Source organism: Phyllobates terribilis, unplaced genomic scaffold (genome assembly GCF_046119375.1).
Source record: "Phyllobates terribilis strain yellow unplaced genomic scaffold, ASM4611937v1 Scaffold_2__4_contigs__length_985480577, whole genome shotgun sequence".
Taxonomy (NCBI): Eukaryota; Metazoa; Chordata; class Amphibia; order Anura; family Dendrobatidae; genus Phyllobates; species Phyllobates terribilis.
Window position 1 is genome coordinate 211121471 of NW_027362762.1, and position 18884 is coordinate 211140354.

General features: G+C 42.6%; 1 protein-coding gene across 1 annotated transcript in view; it reads left to right on the plus strand.

The window, feature by feature from the left end:
* Positions 1-18884, plus strand: part of HTR2A (5-hydroxytryptamine receptor 2A) — a 97951-nt gene that overhangs the window by 22955 nt on the left and 56112 nt on the right. Inside the window, exon 3 of the mRNA XM_073663836.1 lies at positions 3920-4120. Within this exon, the coding sequence (XP_073519937.1) occupies positions 3920-4120 (201 nt within the window). The remainder of the gene's footprint in view (positions 1-3919; positions 4121-18884) is intronic.

The following is an 18884-nucleotide window of genomic DNA, read 5'->3' on the forward strand; positions in this document are numbered from 1 at the left end:
ATTAAAACCAATAGATTTGGTATCTCCATAATTGTACTAAACTACAGAATAAATGTAACATGTTGCCATGAGAATAACATAATATTTAAAACGTTAAAAAACAACAGTAGAATTGGTGTTTTTTTCTATTTTTCCCTATAAAGTATTAGGGGATAGTAAGTTACATGTAATTCAAAATGGTGCGATGTACAAATAAAACTTGTCCCGCAAAAAAGCAAATGCTCAAACAGCTACGTTGGCAAGAAACAAAGTTTATGTAACTCCTGGAATGCTATGATGATATGATAATTAAAGAAAGAAAAAAAAAAACAAGGATTAAACGTTTGGACATTTTCGCCCGATTTAAGCCCTATGCCTTAAGGGTTCATATGACCTCCATTAATCATAGAAATATTGTTGATCGTAAAATGTCCGTAAATGTGATATTCAAAAATCGTTGGCCTTGCCCCTTTCTGCACTCAGCTCACAGTTACTTCTAGTTGTATTTCCCAGACATGACTTACACGTGTTGCTCAAATCTAGACCAGCAGCAGTCATACTCTGCCAGTCCGCATTTCAATCTGTGACTTGTTTGTAAGCATGTATTGCAATAAACTTAAAGGGGTTTTCCTACAAAAGAAAGTTCATTTTAATCAACAGATCTTGGAATGATAATAACTTCCACAATTGGATGTGTTTAAATAAAAAGTTCCTGTGCTGAGATAATCTTATAAATGTGCCCCTGCTGTGTACTGTGTAATGGCTGTGTCTGACCGTACAGGGACATGGTCTGATCATACCACAGCTCCTGGGCAGGGGAGGAAGCAAAAGAGTATATAGATATTACAGCATCGGATCACAGCTGATTCTTTTTGTGAGGTAAAACACTCCCCTGCCTGTTTTTAAATAATGTTTTACCTCAAAGAAAGAATCTGCTGCGATTCCCTGCTGTAATGTCTGTATACACTCTTGCTTCCTCCCCTGCCCAGGAGATGTGGTATGATCAGACCATGTTCCGTACACGGTGAGACACAGCCATTACACAGTACACAGCAGGGGCACATTTATAAGATTATCTCAGCACAGGAACATTTTATTTAAATACATTCAACTGTGGATCTTATTATTATTCTAACATCTATTAATTAAAATGAACTTTTGTTTGTGGGAAAACATTTGATCCTGGAAATAAGCACCTATACACATTAGTCTAATGAGGACCAACTCGCTGATATCATTGGCTTCAGCCGACAGTCAATTGACATGTATAATTTCAGAGTGACAATCACATTGTTCTCCTGGAGATAAGCTGATGTGTCAGCCAGTGGCTTTCTCATAGAGAACACAGGAGCACTCAGCCGAGCGAGCTCTCCTGTGTATGGAAGAGTTGGCAAAGATGGCTGTCAGACGAAGGATCGGCTACAGCATTGTTCGGCCGACAACCAAGTAATGTGTATGTGGGGCTTTACTGATCTATGAGAGTCCTGAGAATGGGCTCTGGTTCCCAGGAAGCAGTCAGACTTTGCAAAGCCCAGTTTAGAATAGACTGGAGGTCAATCATTAGACTGACGGAAAAAGCTGAGTATCGTGATGGGTTATTTCTGGTAGTCCCATAGACAATAAATGGAGTGAAGGTCAAGTATGTACACTTCTGATCCATTCAAGAATTGAAGCTGGAGCTTTGAAGCAGCCATTTCTCTGAGGCCATGGGGACCCCTGTGGTCAGACCCTCATCGATCTGTAAGTTATCCTCTATTATTTTATAGATGGGGAATAACTTTGGATTGTGGGAATAACCATTTACGATGAATTTCTTCTTTTTATAGTCTTTTATTTTAAGATCTGAAATTCTGTACTAATTAACTTATATATTTTGTACAGCATAGACATGAAGTGTAACATGCTAGGTGACTGCAGCCTTGAAAAGATGAAGCTTGGCAGCTTACTTCATATAACAAGATACAGTAAGCTTCTGAGATCCCTTTAGTGGTAACTGCAGGCAGTTAGAAAATGATCTTGTAAATCTATGTATATGCAAGTGATTGGTAGGTCTGCATCATGATAACCAAGGATTAATCTAAAAGGGAACCTATCAGCAGGTTTTTGTTATGTAATCTGAGAGCAGCATAATGTAGGGGCTGAGAGCCTCATTCCAGTAATGTGTCACTTACTAGGCTATGTGTGCTTTATCAGCAGGAAGTTATCACTACAGGACTAGGAGTCTTGTGCCTCCTAGTTAACTACCCTGTAACCACGTGCCCACCACTTATTAGCATTCTTCTGTCAATGTACAGTGTACACAGAAAGCTGCCAATCAGTGGTGTGGGTGGAGTTAATCAGGGCTCAGCATTTGGAGCACTGCTAGATCTGCAGCAGAGAAAACAATGATTGTATCAAAATGACAGCATGCAGCCCAGCAAGTGACACATTGTTGGAATCAGGGTCTCAGCACCTACATCATCCTGCTCTTATATTACATAGCAAAAACCTGGTGAAAGATTCTCTTGAATCAGTACAGGATTTTTAACGGGGGAAATTTACTGTAAGGCAAATTGACTGAATCTTTTTAATGTAGTTTGTAGAATTTAGAGAACTGTATGAAGTGACAAAAGATGAGGTCACTTTTCTCCATATTTGCAGCAAAGATGTATATGATATGTTCAAGTATTATATAAAAGAGAATTTCCACCCTAGATCTGAAATTAGAAATATTCCTTAGAGGCGTAATCTCATGTAATTAAGTTAGTTACCATGAAAATAAGCAAGTTTGCAAGTGACTTGCTTTTTTTTCCTGCTGTCATTCTCCTACTGTGAGAGCTTTTATCTTACATAGTGTTAGAGTTTGCAAAGTAGCTACATTCCAGGACAGTAGTTGACTCCTAACATCCCAGCCACCTCTCTCCAGCCCTCTGATTTCTATACAGCAGTTAGCTTCTCACCTCTCTCCCTCTCCTTCTATGCTCCTGAGCTGTATCTGTCCTGAAAAATCACAATACCCCAATTTCCACCCCGAACATCAACAGCTTCCAGAGCAGTTCTCCAAATCACAGCTCTCACTTTCCCGAGCTGTGTGCTTTTTCAAATGCTCTGTTATCTGTATATGGAAATATAGTGATGACAGTCAAAACTGCGTCAAAACTGTCATTCAAGGACGTGTGCCTGCCCCCAAATAGTATCCAAAAAGTAAGGAGACTGCAGAGCTGTGTGCTGCTCAAGTCACAACTTGAGAATACCCCCTTAATAAATAAGAAATTACCTCTTTACTAAAGTTTGGTAATTCCCTTTTATTGTTATAAAAATATCAACATTTTGTAAAATTGAGAACAGTCATACTGGTCGTAACAGCTTATAGTTGATATTTTCGCGCTGATAGTTTTGGCTATTGGAGGGAGTTTGGTCCCATTTGAATGTTAGGATCGTTTTAATGGAAATATCCATCAGATATTCAGCCAAAATCATGGTCCATAAACCATTAGTAAAAAAAACTAAGCTCATTACCTACAACAGATTCTACATTATAAGTTGTACACGGGATCTTACCTAATTTATGTAGTCATGTACTAAAATATTAAGTGTATAGTCATACATTATTTATTGCCTATTATTTAAATAGCCAAAATAGTAAAATGTTTAGCATATATTATATATTATTCATTGTATTTTATTTTTAAAGTCAATATAATAAAATATTCACTATATATTTATATATATTTAATGTTATTTTATTTAGTTAATAGAGTAACATTTCCATGATTTAATCTATATTATTAATTAATCTTAGTACAAGTAATACATTCTATTGTATAAAAGTTTGATTGCAATAAATGTTTATCATTAATCTTTTTTATTATTACTTGCATAAAATAAATAAAACTGGTTGTAAATGTTGCAATACTTTCATAATGTTATTCTAAAAATATTACTGTTTCTTATCTCATAGATTATGAATGGCCGTTACATAGAAAGCTATGTCCTGTCTGGATATATTTGGATGTACTTTTCTCTACTGCTTCTATTATGCACCTCTGTGCAATTTCACTGGATCGGTATATTGCAATACGAAATCCTATCCATCACAGCCGCTTCAACTCAAGAACCAAGGCTTTCACTAAAATAATTGCTGTATGGACTATATCTGTGGGTAAGTGCGGTAATATTTCAGGCATAGGAAGCTAATTATAACGACAAACTAAGACAGAATAATAGCCACCTTACAGATACCAGAGACGTGACAAATAGCTAGTTGTAGAACTTTACTTTTTATTAACATCTATAATACTTCTACTTTATTTTGCCAATAGAAAATGTGGAAAAGAGCCACCGCATCCCAGTTGTAATAGCAAAGTAATAATTCAATAGTAACTCCCGTCATTTGATCAAATAACACCAAAAAAATTATGGGAAAAAGCTATAAAGCAGGCAGTGACCTAGATGGAGTCAACGAGAAAAAGTTTCAAGCAAAGAGTAAAATATTTAGATTTAAGAGTCCTCAGTGGTTGATACCTTTTAATGGCTAACTGAAAAGATGGTAACAAATTGCAAGCTTTCGAGACTACTCAGGTCTCTTCATCAGGGATAGTACTGCAATTTGTTACCATCTTTTCAGTTAGCCATTAAAAGGTATCAACCACTGAGGACTCTCAAATCTAAATATTTTTCTATCTACTGGCTAACACGGTACAAGAATATATATTTTCCTTAAAGCAAATAGTAATGTAATAAAGGGGCTATGTGGGACTAACAAAAAGGTTAATGGTTACGCAGCCCCCTTAAGTGTAATTTCGGGGCTGAGAGCCACTTCAGCAGCCCTTCTGCAGCTTTTTACTTGTGCTTTAGAAAAGGAGTCCTTTAATCTATTGTAGTCTTTGAAATATATTACGTGTAGAGATTGAATCCATGAGAGCAGATGTTGAAGACCATTGCTAAAAGCAATCTGTTGTTTAGACTGAAATGGACAAGGAAGATAAGAACTGTATGTAAGCATTTTTCATCCAGGGACAAACTCCTTGTAGAATAGCTACATTATAACATGTCAGTACATTTGTTAACAATAGGTTTTCTATTTCAATTGTGTAGAATAAAAAACGGTTGTCCAAAGAACAGGATTCAGAGGGTCAAGATAGCAGCATCTGCTTGGAGTCAGAAGTAAAAAGAAGTACTTAGAATGTGCCATGTGCTATCAAACACAAAAAAGGGGTTTGGTACGGTATTAGCCAGTTGAAAAAAGATTGCTCTCATGTGGGAGAAACAGGACAGAAACTGAGGTCTCATCGTCACATGATTACAGATAAAAAAAAAAACATGTACCGGTGGCCAAACATTTCTGTGTGTGTTTCTTCGTATATCTTTTTATACCATGCCTGAGGAAGGGACCTAAGTTGTCTGGAAAGCTTGCCTTGTAACTAGTGTTGAGCCACCCCCGTAGTGTTCGAGTTCGGTTCGGTTCGTCGAACACCCGTGTGTTCGCCGAACTGTTCGTCGAACTGTTCGTCGAACACCTTCGAACACCGTTAAAACCAATGGCAGGCAAACAAAAACACATAGAAACACATAGAAAACACCTTCAAAGGTGTCCAAAAGCTGACAAACTGCTCAGAAGACATAACTAACACATGGAAAAGTGACAAGTACATATAGTCATGCGAAAATAAAAGAGGTGGAGGAGTAAAAGGAGGGGGAGACACAGATATAGGCATGTCATGCCCTTCTAAAATCCAAAAAGTGAGAAGCCGACACGGCCAGTCCGCTCCTGCCCGTGCCACCTCCGTGTCGCCGGGTTTGTGCCAGAGCCGCGGTGAACCCTGATGGCCAGCCCCCCTCTCCCAATACTGGTGCCTGTCCGCTGGTGGGTCGAGAGAGCCCCCCTGTGGTGGAGGCAGCTCTAAGCTTTTTAATTTAAATTGTCCCTCTAATTTGAATGAATACACTTTAAATCCATTTACAAGGATCTATTGGAGGGCAAGTCTCATGCCAGCAGCCGCGTAATTCCAGCTCCAGTAGCGTCCACTAAAGCTGCTGCAGTTAAAAAGCTTTTATAAGGATCGAGCTCGGCTGTCCACCGCAAGGCATCCTAGTGCCAGTCCCAGCCCCTATGCCTTGGGGTGCCTCCTGATGCTCTTCACTAAGTATCCCGTGGTCCCGAAGCATTTCCTTTGAAAAAATTAAGTGTCCAAACTACAGGTGGTGTAGCTTGCTTAACAGCCGGGATAATCCGCTGACTAGCAGACACTGCTACTAGGCACAAAGTATTTCCTGGGCTAGATGCAGTTAAAAATTTGTAAGTAGATACTCTCGTTGGATGCTGAGAAAGCATTCCATAGAGTCTCCTGGCACGCCATATATGATTCTCTTAAAAAGCTTGGGGTAGGGGTCTAGGGGACCCTTTTATAGCCAAAATCACGGCCCTGTATCACAATACGTCACCTAGGCTGAAGATAAATGGAACTGTAGCACCGAGGGCTCGGTTGCTACAGACGTATTGCACCTCACCCAGAGGTGTGATATCTCACTCTCAGATAAGGATGGAGTGTGGATCAGGACCCGACACCTGCATGCATTACACCACATTGCCGTGGGGCAGGGCGACCAATATGCCCCTGAGATGGGCACGACAGTCCCTGTCCCTGGCTGGAGTGGGGGGAGGGAACACTGAGGAAGGGGAACCCTGCAGTGCAGGAGCAGGGAGGAAGCAGTTCCTGGGTGCATTGAGAAGGGAGTATAAAAGGTGGGCACCATCTTAGTTCAGTGCAGAGAAGTCTGAGCAGAAGTGGCAGGGAGCAGGGGCTCTGCATGAGCTCTGCTCTGGAGGCGGGCCTAGTAACAGAGGCCCAGGCCTGCAAGAGGGAGAAGGAAGGAAGAGGAGCGGAGAAGGCTCCAGGAACGAGGAATGAAGGGATCCCAGGGGTGCGGACGGGCGAGTCGCCACCGCACGCCCGAATCCACCTGCGTGGAGGGGTCAGGCCAAAGGGGGAGACCGGTCCCCGAACTAGTGGAGGCAGGAAACGACCCTTAGCTAGAAACCGGAGGCTCTGACATTTTATGTGGCGCAGCCCCTTGCTCCACCCGCTAGGAAGGCACCACATAGGGTCAGGGAAACTGGCGCCAAGTTTACCAAGAGGAGGCCCGAGGCAGCCGGACAGAAGTGTTGGTAAGAAAGGCCAGACAAAGGACACACAAAGGGGGTCCTGTGAAGCGCTCCAAAGTTATCTGGGAGTTGTCTGAGCCCCTCACCTGGTGAGCACAGTACGACGTGGGCAGCCGTTACCTGCAGACGTGGTCTGGATAATAAGAACTGTGAGTAAAGGCCCTGAACTGCATCACTGACTCCGTGTCATTACTGCTGCTGCCCTGCACCATCACCCCCATCCTCCGCATACACTGCCCTGAGGCTATACTCCTCACGTGGGGAGTTATGCTACGCTCTGCTGCACCCACAACACCAGCCTTAGCGGTCTGCCCTGTAGCGGCGGTTCAGTCTGACCGCAATCCACGGGTGGCGTAGTCGGACATTTAAACATCAAAACCACATAAATAGTTCCGCCACTGGTTTGACCGCCCTGAGCCACGGAACCGGATCGCCGCCACGAAGACTACAACCACCAGCATCCACCAAAAAGGGTCCGGCTCCGGGTGTCCCAAGGCCCAGGGGGTGCGTCAGAACATTTTCATCACCTTTCACAATCACCAATGGGACAAGGCAGGGATGTCCTCTGTCCCCTCTCTTATACATCCTAGTGACGGAGCACCTGCTCTCATCAATTCGCCATAACCCCAATATTAGGTGGATTGAGGTGGGAGGCACCGAGTACAAGTGCTCTCTATTTGCTGATGATGTCCTAGTATATATCACTCAATCACATATATCCATCCCTGCTGTTATGGCTGAAATAGATCACTTTGTTACATGGTAAAATTTTAAAATCAATGCAGCGAAGTCTGAGGCCCTCGATGTCTCCCTCCCTAAATCCATATAGGATTCCATCCAGTCCAACTTTCCCTTTGCCTGGCCCTCACAGGGTATCAAATACTTAGGAATTCCTATTCATAGAGACCTCTCCCATCTATGTTATCTTAATTTTGGGCCCTTTATTGAACAATTCCATACAGACCACGGTTGGCAAGTTAGAACTGTAAGATTCACTACGTGAACCACTGGTGTTTTGTGGAAAAGCACATGTACACCACGTTCCAAATTATTATGCAAAAAGTGTTTAGGAGTGATAAGGGAAGAATTTGTTTGTCAGTTAAACTCATTGATGGTGATGTGTGTCAGGGCTCTTTATATCACTGTAAGCAATTGCAGACACCTGTGCTAATTAGTTTGGCAGGTGTGTTCAATGAAAGGCAAGACTACTTAAGAAGGCTCTCTCACATTATTAAGCAGCCTACATTTTCTGCCAAAATGGGAAAGAAAAAGGATGTGTCGGCTGCTGAGAAGCAACAAATTGTGGAGTGTTTAGGTCAAGGCATGACTACAATCAACATTGTGCGATGATCAGGATGAAGTGTCTTGGCAATCAAGAAGTATGTAGCTGATTCACAGTACACACGTGTGCGTGCTGATAAGGGCAAATTGAGGACTCTTTCCTACAGGCAATTACGTCAGGTTGAAACAGCAGCGGCAAAAAAGCCTTGTCATAGCAGCAGACAAGTTTTTGAAGCTGCTTGTGCCTCCAACGTCCCCCGAACAACAAGATGCAGGGTCCTTCAGAGGTTTGCAGCTGTGCATATGCCATCCTGTCGACCTCCTCTATCCACTTCACACAAGCAGAAACGGCTCCAGTGGGCCAAACATTACATGAAGACTGATTTCAAAACTGTTTTGTTCACGGATGAGTGCCGTGCAGCGCTCGATGGTCCAGATGAATGGAGTGGAGGATGGCTGGTTGATGGACACCCCACGCAAACACGGCTACAGCGCCAACAAGGAGGAGGTGGAGTAATGTTTTGGGCTGGAATCATGGGGAGAGAGATTGTCGGCCCCTTTAGGATCCCTGAAGGCGCTAAAGATGAACTCCATAATGTATGTGGATTTTCTCAAACAGCACTTCCTGCCATGGTTCAAGAAGAAGAACCGTGTATTTCACAGCAAGATCATTTTTCTGCATGATAATGCACCATCTCATGCTGCACATAAAACATCTGCATCTCTGGCTGATATGGGCATAAAAGGGGACAAACTTATGGTGTGACCCCCATGCTCCCCTGACCTCTACCCCATTCAGAACCTTTGGAGCATCATTAAAAGGAGTGTCTATGATGGCGGGAGGCAGTTCACATCTAAGCAACAGCTCTGGGAGGGTATTCTGTCCTCATGCAAAACAATTGAAGCAGAAACCATCCAAAACCTGACAAATTCAATGGACGAGAGAGTTCAGAAGCTCCTTTCGAACAAGGGGTCCTATGTGAAAATGTAACATCACCTAGAATAAAGTTTTGAGTTGAAAACTGTTTGATTTCAGTTTCTAACAACCTGCTAATGCTTATAATTTCAAAAATGACCATTTTTTTGGTCTTTATTAAAATGAAAAGGTTGATCGAAAAGTTTGGGGGATCTAAGAGTGTGGCAACCCAGTAGTCATGATTACTTCGAATTCTGACAATATGAGGGTCATGCTGCAGGTAGTGCAGCAAGAAGGCACTTATGTGTCTTGCGCATCTCGGAGCCCCAAAATTATTTTCCGGGCTAGATGCAGCTAAAAATTATTTTTAATTTTAAATCTGGTGAAGCTTATTATAGATGGCCTAATAGGATCAGTGCTGCACACTGCTACAAAGCCCAAATTATTTTCCAGTCAAGATACAGATAAACATGATTAGTAATTTGAAAGCTTAAAACGGTTGGTAGGGTGATTTTAACCAATCATCAAGCTTTTACTCTCCCCAGGATGACACAGGGGTAGAAAAGTCGTTTCGGATCCATGATTTGTTCATCTTTATGAACGTGAGTCTGTCTACATTATCAGTGGAGAGCCGCGTGCGCTTATCTGTCAGCACACCACCAGCAGCGCTGAACACACGTTCAGACAGAACGCTGGCTGCGGGGCATGACAAGATCTCCAAGGCGTAAGTGGCTAGCTCCGGCCATTTATCCAGATTGGAAGCCCAAAAAGAGCAAGGGTCCAGTGACACAGTCGTGGCTTCAATGTTTACTTGGAGATACTCCTGTACCATCGTCTCTAGGCGTTGACTATGTGTCAGACTTCTTGTCTCCTGTGGCCTTGCAAAGGATGGGCTAAAAAAGTGGTGAAATGATTCCGCAAAATTGATGTTACCAGCAGATACTGTGGTTCTGTTACGGTTTGAGTGCTGAACACTTGACGGTCCCACGGTTGGCAAGTTGGAACTGTGAGATTCACTACGTGCACCACTGGTATTTTGTGGAAAAGCACATGTAAGATTCTGCAACAGTCTCTGCTGATACTCCTGCATGCGTGCATCCCTTTCTATGGCAGGAATAATTTCTGCAAATTTACTTTTGTACCGGGGATCTAACAGTGTGGCAACCCAGTAGTCAGGATTATTTCTAATTCTCACAATTCGAGGGTCATGTTGCAGGTAGTGCAGCAAGAAGGCACTCATGTGTGTTGCGCATCCAGGAGCACCAAGTCCCTGTTGTGTTGGTGGCGAGGTAGCAATCATGCTTCCTTCCTCTGTCCTCTCCCCCCAACCTCGCACAACAGAAATGTGATCAAGGTCTCCCTCATCTGATGAGTCTTCCATCAGTTCGTCCTCCACTTCTTCCTGGGCTCCTGCACCTTCCTCACTAGTTTGGCTGCTACCATGCGCCCTGGTAAAATCATCTCCCCCACCCTCACATGCCTGCCGCCTTGGTGCTGCCGACCGTCTGGACCTTGCAGATGTTAGCCCTTCCGCATACAACTCCTCCTCCTCTACTTCCTCCACCTCCTCTTGTGCCACCACCTGACTCCGAATTCTGTTTAACATGTGCTCCAGCATGTAAATCACCGGAATAGTCATGCTGATAATGGCATCGTCAGCACTAAACATCTTCGTCGCCATTTCAAAACTGTGCAGAAGGGTGCATAGGTCCCTGATCTGAGACCACTCCTCCAGCGTGATTTGCCCCACCTCTGAATCTTGTTGGCCCAGGCTATACGTCAGAACGTATTGCACCAGGGCTTGTCGGTGCTGCCACAGTCGCTGCAACATGTGCAGAGTTGAATTCCACCGGGTAGGCACATCGCATTTTAGCCGGTGAAGTGGCAGGCCCAACGACTTCTGTAGAGATGTAAGTCGCTGAGCTGCGGGATGCGAACGGCGGAAGTGAGCACACAGCGACCGTGCCCTCTGCAGAAGGCCATCTAGTCTGGGATAGTGGGCTAAAAATTGCTGGACAACCAGGTTCAACACGTGAGCCATACAAGGCACGTGTGTGACATTGCCCCGGCGAAGGGCCGCACCCAGGTTTGCAGCATTGTCGCACACGGCCTTCCCTGGTTTCAGGTCCAGTGGAGACAACCATTCATGAAATTGGTTCTCCAGAGCTGACCACAACTCCTCAGCTGTGTGACTCACATTTCCCAGACATTTCAATGTAAAAACCGCCTGATGACGTTGAGCCCTACTGCCAGCATAGTAAGGAGGTGTGCAGGATCCCTTCTGCGCAGTTAGAAAGCTTGTGGCATGACCAGACAGGCTTTGGGTGCAGGTGGAAGACCGAGAGGAGGTTGAGGAGGCAGAAGCAGTGGAGGAAAAATGACATAAAGAGGATTGACGCACAACTCGTGGGGACGGCAAGACTTGGACAGCAGCCCCTTGTCCTGCTGTCACCATAGTTACCCAGTGCCCAGTCAGCGACATGTAACGCCCCTGTCCATGCCTACTCGTCCAAGTGTCTGTGGTGAAATGCACCCTGTCACACACAGAGTTTCTCAAAGAAGCGGTGATGTTGTGTGCGACATGCTGGTGGAGCGCAGGCACACCTTTCTTTGAGAAGTAGTGCCGACTGGGCATCTGGTACTGGGGCACTGCGACGGACATAAGGTCTCGAAAATCCTCTGTGTCCACCAGGCGGAAAGGCAGCATTTCTGTAGCCAAGAGCTTGCAGATGGTGAAATTCAACCTCTTAGCTTTCTCATGGCTAGGAGGAAATGGTCTTTTACTTGTCCACATCTGAGGGACCGAGGGCTGGCTATTGTGCTTAGACGGGGTTGATAAGGGTGTCCCCGGCAAACTGCCGGTCTGTGAGGAAGATGCAGGCGGACATGTTAGGTTGCCTTGATCCAAAGGTGGTGCTATCGATGTCGGACAGCGCTCAAGACCAGCTGGTGTTACCACCTCCAAAGAAAATGATGACCTGCCAATCACGCTGGCTGTTGCGGGTAAAGAGGTGGCAGGTCTGCGCCCCAAAACAGGTGTGACTGCTGTCCCCCCAGTCACAGAGGATGAAGAGGCCGCGGATGCACAAGATATGGCAGACGGTGGTTGGCCCGGCCGGCTAGACCGCATTGTAGCACACTGAGCTTCCCACTGCAACTTATGCTTCATGTCCATGTGCCGGTTCATGCATGAAGTACTCAAACTATGTATTTTTTGGCCTCTACTTAGCTTTTGCTGACAAATGTTACAGATAACACGAGTTGGGTCATCTTTATCGATCTGAAAAAATGCCCAGGCTATGCAAGGCTTAGCACCCATGCGACCTGAAGAGCCACCACGACTTGTGGTGAGAGGCAGAGTTGTGTTTGAGGATGCAGTTGTTGACGTGCTTCCAGTACTACGTCTCTGTCCAGGAAGGCGCAACCTGACCTCGTCGTCACTAGCATCTTCCTCCACCTCCTCTGCTGACCTCATCTCTTGGCTGACTGTGGGTTGACAGTAAGTGGGATCTCCGACCTCATCATCATCACCCTGTGCGTTATCACACCCGTCGTCCTCAGAGCCAACCTGTTCCTGCCCTGACAAAAAACTAAAGTTGTCGCTCCAATCAGGTATTTGAGTCTTATCATCGTCTTCCTCATTGTCTCCACCAACAGGAGTTACAGTTTGGGAATGAGGGTCTACATTATGGTCAGAACCTTCTGCGTCTGGTCCTGGATCCGACTCATAAAGATTCTGGGCATCAGTGCAGATCATTTCCTCGTCTGGATTCACAGAAGCGCTGGAGTCGACCTCTGATTCCCAGGCTATAGTATGAGTAAACAGCTCTGCAGACTCAACCATCTGTTCTACCTCATACTCAGACGGGCAGCTGGAGATTTGGGAGCTGTGAGGAAGCAAGTGCGATTTGGGTGACACCTTTGAGGACTGGAGTATTTGTGATGTTGAAGTTGATGTGGAGGAGAGCCCACTTAAAGGAGCACTTGATATCCGTTGAAGCACCTGCTGTTTTTGTGCCTCATCTGGAATTTGTAGCGATTGGCGTGGCCGTAAGAAAGGGATCTTATCACATTGTCCGCTAAAAGAAGTAGACATTTTAGTTTGGCTGGAAGATGGTCTTTCTTCTGCACCTACCCCACGGACACAACCTTTTTTCCCCTTCCCAACACGCCTATTCCCCTTTCCACCAGCAGCAGGCCTTTTTCCACTCATTTTGGTGGTTAACTAATTCACAACTCTGGAGTTGTTTGCACAAAAAAACAATGGATGGTAACCGAGCAGAGCTGAGTGGCCAAACTGTGGTATTAGGCCAAAACTATTGGCTGGGTTAGATGCAGAAAAAAATTATTTTTAATTTGCAACCTGATGGAGGTCAGTATAGATGGACTAATAGACCAAGTCCCACACACCGCTAGAAGCCCAAATATTTTTTCAGAGCTAGATGCAGAAATTTTTTTTATTCAATTTGCAACCTGATGGAGGTCAGTATAGATGGACTAATAGACCAAGTCCCACACACTGCTAGAAGCCCAAATATTTTTTCAGAGCTAGATGCAGAAAAAAATTATTTTTAATTTGCAACCTGATGGAGGTCAGTATAGATGGACTAATAGACCAAGTCCCACACACTGCTAGAAGCCCAAATATTTTTTCAGAGCTAGATGCAGAAAAAAATTATTTTTAATTTGCAACCTGATGGAGGTCAGTATAGATGGACTAATAGACCAAGTCCCACACACCGCTAGAAGCCCAAATATTTTTTCAGAGCTAGATGCAGAAAAAAATTATATTCAATTTGCAACCTGCTGGACGTCAGTATAGAAGGACTAATAGAACAAGTCCCACACACTGCTAGAAGCCCAAATATTTTTTCAGAGCTAAATGAAGAAAAAAATTATTTTTAATTTGCAACCTGATGGAGGTCAGTATAGATGGACTAATAGACCAAGTCCCACACACTGCTAGAAGCCCAAATATTTTTTCAGAGCTAGATGCAGAAAAAAATTATTTTTAATTTGCAACCTGATAGAGGTCAGTATAGATGGACTAATAGACCAAGTCCCACACACCGCTAGAAGCCCAAATATTTTTTCAGAGCTAGATGCAGAAAATTTTTTTATTCAATTTGCAACCTGATGGAGGTCAGTATAGATGGACTAATAGACCAAGTCCCACACACTGCTAGAAGCCCAAATATTTTTTCAGAGCTAGATGCAGAAAAAAATTATTTTTAATTTGCAACCTGATGGAGGTCAGTATAGATGGACTAATAGACCAAGTCCCACACACTGCTAGAAGCCCAAATATTTTTTCAGAGCTAGATGCAGAAAAAAAATATTTTTAATTTGCAACCTGATGGAGGTCAGTATAGATGGACTAATAGAACAAGTCCCACACGCTGCTAGAAGCCCAAATATTTTTTCAGAGATAAATGAAGAAAAAAATTATTTTTAATTTGCAACCTGATGGAGGTCAGTATAGATGGACTAATAGACCAAGTCCCACACACTGCTAGAAGCCCAAATATTTTTTCTGAGCTAGATGCAGAAAAAAATTATTTTTAATTTGCAACCTGATGGAGGTCAGTATAGATGGACTAATAGACCAAGTCCCACACACCGCTAGAAGCCCAAATATTTTTTCAGAGCTAGATGCAGAAAAAAATTATATTCAATTTGCAACCTGCTGGAGGTCAGTATAGAAGGACTAATAGAACAAGTCCCACACACTGCTAGAAGCCCAAATATTTTTTCAGAGCTAAATGAAGAAAAAAATTATTTTTAATTTGCAACCTGATGGAGGTCAGTATAGATGGACTAATAGACCAAGTCCCACACACTGCTAGAAGCCCAAATATTTTTTCAGAGCTAGATGCAGAAAAAAATTATATTCAGTTTGCAACCTGATGGAGGTCAGTATAGATGGACTAATAGAATGATGCTATGCCCAAAAGATTTTACTTCACTAGGTGCAGTAAAAAAATTGGTATTCTATACACAGGTGGTATATCTTGCAACACAGATAGGCTACTCCACTGACTAACACACTCTGCAATAGGCCAAAAAGGATTAGCTTTGCTAGATTCAGCCAAATGCTGTGAAAAAAACTTGCACAGCACTGGCACAGACCTGCCTGGCAAAAACTGATAGGAACTGATGTAACCTAGTCCTGAAAAGGACTCCAATTACAATTAGTCTTTACTCCCACAATCTATCTATTTAAGAGCACAGACCTGCCTGATAAAAGTCGTAGGAAATGCTGTAACCTAGTCCTTAAAAGGACTGCAATCACAACTATTCCCTACTCCCAAGCTATCTGTATATTTGTGCGAAAATTGGCTTGAAATTAACAAGGTATAGCGCACACAGCAACAGCGGTGCCGTCTAACACGCAGCTGCAGCAGTGAGAAAATGGTGGCGACGGGGAAAATGGCTTGGTCTTATAGGGCAAGGACATGTGACATACACTGCCAATCACACATGCCCTTGCTTGTGTGAAAAAAAGCACTTCGCTCCGTGTGTGCGCTGCTGATAGGCTGACAGATTGCACCTCCCCACTGCAAATGCGGGAAAGAGAAAAAAAAATGGAGATCTTCATTGTTCCTGCAGAGATCCATCCCCTGCCCCTCCCCCCGCCCCGCTGTACACTCAAACTGCGTATTAACATTAATTTTCATCATTACTGAGAAAAAATCCAGTTATGATTTTAGTGCACGAACAGTTATCGAACATAACCTCGAACAGCCGAATTTTTCTCAAATTGTTCGTGTTCGCCGACCGGCTCGAACACCGCCCAAAACAGCTCGAATTTGAGATTGGCGAACAGTTCGAGTAGAACAACGGTCATCTCTACTTGTAACATCATTTATTTTATTTTTATTAGCCATTAAAAAGTATCATAACTACAAGATTATCTTGTTTTTCCCGCTGAGAGCAATCTTCTATCATACACACATACATTACGATGTATTAAGAAATAGAGCAGTTCCATATATGATCTTTAGAAGGATGAAGTAAGCGTTGGTGAATCATAACGTGAAAGATAAGAAAGTAAAGAAAACTTGAACTTTAGTGCCATCTATTGGAAGTAGCAATCCTAAAAGTCAATATCGACCTTTTAACGAGTCTTGTCATATGACTTAGTTAGGATAAAGATTCTGGTTTGGCTTTTATCCTAAGTCATATGTCAAGACTCAATAAAGGGTCGATATTGACTTTTAGGATTGCTACTTCCAAAAGGTGGCACTACAGTTCTAGTACTCTTCCTCTCTGAAGAGGCAATTCGCATATTTAATTTCCCAGAGAAGCATTGCAGGGCTTGTAAGCCTCCTCACACTGGCATGTCACTCTCAACAAGGAGAAACGTTACTCTTTAGATCCAAGAAAGCAGAGAGTAATTTTAGCTTATGCAAAAGGCTCAATCATACTGGGAGCCTTGAAATGGTCACAAATTTTAGGCTCATAGGAAAGGAAACATTTAAAGAGGATTGGGCTTTGAATAGGCTACACTAGTGACTGAATCCGATAATATTTGTTATATTATTAATGGCTTTGTCCATATAATCACCAAATCTGGCATACCTAAGGAAATGTTTGTGAAAGATTTCCCTTCTGTCTGCTTATTGGGGTAAACCATGTTATTGGAACAAAATATAGAGCTTATACTCAATGAATCTGGGATGTTTGAGAGCAGCATAAGGTCTTATAGAGTACCAGATGGCTGCGCCTCAGTACATAGTCACCAAGTCACATTTGCCGCTCCGAAGATATTCTCAATGTAAAGGGATTGAAGTGGACTGGTCTTATTCTTTAATAAATTTGAAGCTTTCACTTTGTAGCTTGTCAATCACGATATGTCAAGAGAAATTGAGATTATGGATCATAAACATTATAATATCCTTCCATACCAAACCTGAAAGAAAATAGCAACAGATATTTGCTGAGCCATATAGGCGCAGTTTACAGAGTTTTATCCTTACAGCTCACCTGTAGATTCACGTGACTATCAGAATAAGCTGTCATGCATGTACAAGATTTATAACACTATTTTTGGCTACTACACGACTTGTGTCTTGTATTTTCAATAGGTTTCCCCTATGTAATATCTATCTCTAATTTTACATACTTTCTGAGCTAGTGGGTAGAAACTAGCTAACATGATGTTTCCAATACATAGCTTAAAGGGACATGAGGGATTCCTGCTCCCCTATATATCTCTCTGTATCAAAAGTTTTTATATTTGAATTGATTTATGCAATGTTTATGCTGTAAAATGGCAAAAGTTGCAAAATTTTTGCACAACTTCGCAATGCACAAAAATGTCACAACCTTTCAATGACTTTTATGCCACATTTTTGGCGTAAAAACTTTGAAATGTATGTCAAGTTATCTGCAAACACTAAGGCTTCAATTCATCAAAGACTTTAGAATATTGTTAAAATACATTTACTTGTTCTGAGCTAGAAAAATTTGCTGTGTAGCCATGGGTATAGTACAGAAATAGGTTCTTGTAAAGAATTCAAGTAAATTTCTTCCCTTGAGAACCCCTTTTCAATGGGCAGATAAAAAGCCAGTGATGAGCACCAATCAGTAATATTGCAAGGCCACCAGTGATCATTTTCTTCCATAGCGCAATCATTTGCAACATGTACTGACAAACAATCATTCGTACATTCATTCGTAAGCAACAGGTTTCATTATTGTTTATTCAAGGACGTGCTGCTGACAAAGATTATTTTTATGTCGGCATAGAACATGCAATCAAATAACAAATGTCAGTTGCTCAGAAGACATTTTATTATGGTAAAATGATTAGGAACCAACATTTGTACAATCGATCGGTGGGACAATTTTTGTTCTGTACAATCGACTTCAAATTGATTTTTCACGAATAAGTTTCTTCAGCCTATTTGCTTGCTCTAGAATAAAATAAGAAACTTAACTCACAGATAAGATTTAACCATTTCACCTGTGCTGCAATTTATTGAGATGATTTGTTTGACAAGATTAAAGATCTTTGAAACTGCAATTAGATTTATTGCGGAATTCATAGAACAAAGGCCCAATCTATTTTTCCCTAATATCTATAGTGGATGGACGAAGAATAGGTTTGGTTACATTTTCATTAACGTAGATGACCCACTTAAGAATACATTTTTTTGTCCTTCAAAGATCAGACCTTGTCACTAGAATATGAACCTCCATAACCAGCCCAGAACCTCTACATATAAACACTTTGGCCTTAAGTCATCAAAACTTTTACGCCAGAAAACTGGTGTTAAAAGCTTTGAAAAGTTGCAACATTTTTGCGCAATGTGAGGTTGTGCAAATTTATTTTTTTTTTGATGCTTTCATGACTTTTTTTATCCAGCTACAACAAAATTGGTGGAGCTGGGGAGAAAAGTGGGTGTGATAGGACAAAGCGACCCCTGATTGTCACATTCATGATGAGCACACATTGTGCCTTCACCTGATTCACCAGCACCTCTTAATCAATCAGACACCTCACAGTCCACCCTGCCCCCTCATAAAGACCAGCATGAAAAACACCAGTTTTGATGAATC